The sequence below is a fragment of the Alosa alosa genome, chromosome 11, assembly GCF_017589495.1.
Source record: "Alosa alosa isolate M-15738 ecotype Scorff River chromosome 11, AALO_Geno_1.1, whole genome shotgun sequence".
In the NCBI taxonomy this organism is placed as follows: Eukaryota; Metazoa; Chordata; class Actinopteri; order Clupeiformes; family Clupeidae; genus Alosa; species Alosa alosa.
Window position 1 is genome coordinate 26,198,903 of NC_063199.1, and position 2,333 is coordinate 26,201,235.

General features: G+C 42.8%; 1 protein-coding gene across 1 annotated transcript in view; it reads right to left on the reverse strand.

Moving 5' to 3' along the window:
• Positions 1-1,507, reverse strand: part of fa2h (fatty acid 2-hydroxylase) — a 46,714-nt gene extending 45,207 nt beyond the window's left edge. The window contains exon 1 of the mRNA XM_048256931.1: positions 1,143-1,507. Within this exon, the coding sequence (XP_048112888.1) occupies positions 1,143-1,424 (282 nt within the window). The 5' untranslated portion in view covers positions 1,425-1,507. The remainder of the gene's footprint in view (positions 1-1,142) is intronic.
• Between the last annotated feature and the right edge of the window lie 826 nt (positions 1,508-2,333).

The window sequence follows — 2,333 nt, forward strand, 5'->3', positions numbered from 1 at the left end:
GAGCTATATGGATCCAAAAGCAATTTTCATCAGAACAGCCTTCATCAAAATAATTTGTTCTGCCAATGCCTCCATAGCTATAACACTGGTGGAGAAAACTGAGAATACACAGACATAGTGGAACATTGCCTAACACACATGGCCAAGCATATTGTCTATGAGCCAGATTTCTGAGTGACCTCCCTTTGTCAGTGACGTGATATTGATTATAAGTGACTTGTAAATCAAACAATGACCAATGAACACAAGTGATGATCATACCATCAGTTTAGCATGTGACTGTGTGTGTGTGTGTGTGTGTGTGATAGCCCCAGACAGTGTCAGGACGCTAGAAACTTTCCTCGCAAGTCCATTGTGAGTGTCATGCATGCTGTCGGTCATTGGTTCAACATAACCAGCCAGACTGGTTTGAGGGTGAGCTCGCCCGCACACAGGCACACAACAAACCCATCATCTGGACACTAATTTAAGTTGTGTAGATCCATTCAACCTCTTGAAATCTAAACAAACTCTTCAGTTTGTTTCTCTCTCCCTTCCCTTGTTTGATTTTTAACTATGAAGCCTATAAGCTATAGGCCTACTATGACATGTTTTCATGTAGGAAAATGTTTTCTGTCTGTTGTCTGAATGAAAGTTTCGATGAGGTTTTATCCGTTCGCTGGGTCCTAAGGGATTTCGGTTAAAAGCCAAAGATTGAGTGCTTCTCTCGACACCGCCCAACCATCGAAAGCTGGCTACACCTGCGACCTCAGAGACGTCATGGAGGCGAAGTCTTGTGCCTCCCTAAACAAACGCAACAGGGAACTTTCCAGTGCGATTGAGACGTCTCGCAAAAGGAAACAGCCAACAATTAATAGCTCGAGATAACCCAGAGGTAACATCCAATAATATTGGAAGGAATTTAGGTTGCTGATTGGTATAGTGGTGAGAAGTATAAACTAGATTAAACAGTGAGTTTTACTGAATCGATACCTGGCACAGGTGAGGTTTCAAACAACCTTTTTTCCCTGGCTGCAATAAAGTAAACTGAGATCCTCCGCAGGCTGCTTTGATAGTCGAGACTGGTATAGCCTACAACCCATTAAGTCAAAATAGAAACGTTTTCAAAATCAGTGCAGCAGTAGCCTACATTTTAAGCATACCTGTGTGTCATCACCATCTCCATCCTTGTCAAGTTCCCCGATGTAGTATTGCTCCAACCACCGCCGAGCGTTGTCTGAATGCCGGTGAGGGGGTCCGTCCATTTGTTGGCTGATGTCCGTCCCGGTGCGGCGCAGGATGAGCGCCTCGCCACCGGGGTGCATTCTTAGGAAGCCCGTCACATCGTAAACCCGTGTCCCCAACAGAACCCAACATGAGTTCTTAGTGCAGTGTCGTGAGACCTCCTTCATCGAGAGAAAACGAGGGGACACGGATGGGGACATGTCTGCGGTCCTTCTCACGTCCGAAAAATGATCGTATTTCTTATGACGAATATCCCAGTTGACAGAGTCCTTCACCTTCCGCAAACCAACTCCCCCAGCACACACCCTCTAGTCGGCTAAACTCCGCTCCGCGGTCATTAGCATCTCATTAATGATTGATGAGGAAGCTTTTTCCCAAAGCCCAGTGTTGGATGGATACACTTGTTGCTCCTATTCAGGATAGATTAACTCTACTACATTGTTCCGATTGGTCGTTTTAAAACGTAGCTTAGAACCTGGCTTTTTCGGCCTATATCTAATCAAATAAATGCAAAGCAACAACACACTTCCTTATTTCAATGGTGCGTTTCTTCTTGAATGGTGAGTTGATTTCCTGTGCAAGTGAGCGCAATGAAAACGTCCCCAATGTTGAAAAAAATGTTGCTTATTGCGATGTTTTTTTTTTTTTTATGATTCTTGCCTTTGTGGAGTCAGGTGTTTGGTGGTGCAGTTAGTGCAGTCTCCTCTAATGTAATAGAACTTTACAAATATTTTACTCTGATTAAAGACATCGCCTCTAGGTGGTAGAGTTGCACTGCTGACATAAGCAACATAAGCAACAGCCTGATCTGGCTACGTCGGCTATTCTCAAACCTCCCCAGCGCCATCTGGGCAACCTGTGACATGATCAACACTGCACATTTGGACCTTCATGGAAAAACTGTAAACATAACAATGGATGGATCGATCGTCAGATAAAGTAGCCTAGTTATTATGTTAGTGTATTATGGAGTTTGTGTGTGTGTGTGTGTCTCCTCTTTGTCTTGTCAATCTTTATTTTAGGCCTATTTTATAAAAATAAAATAAAAACTTGTGTATACAATGTAAGTTAAAGATGATTTATTATATTATTTATTATTATATTTATTA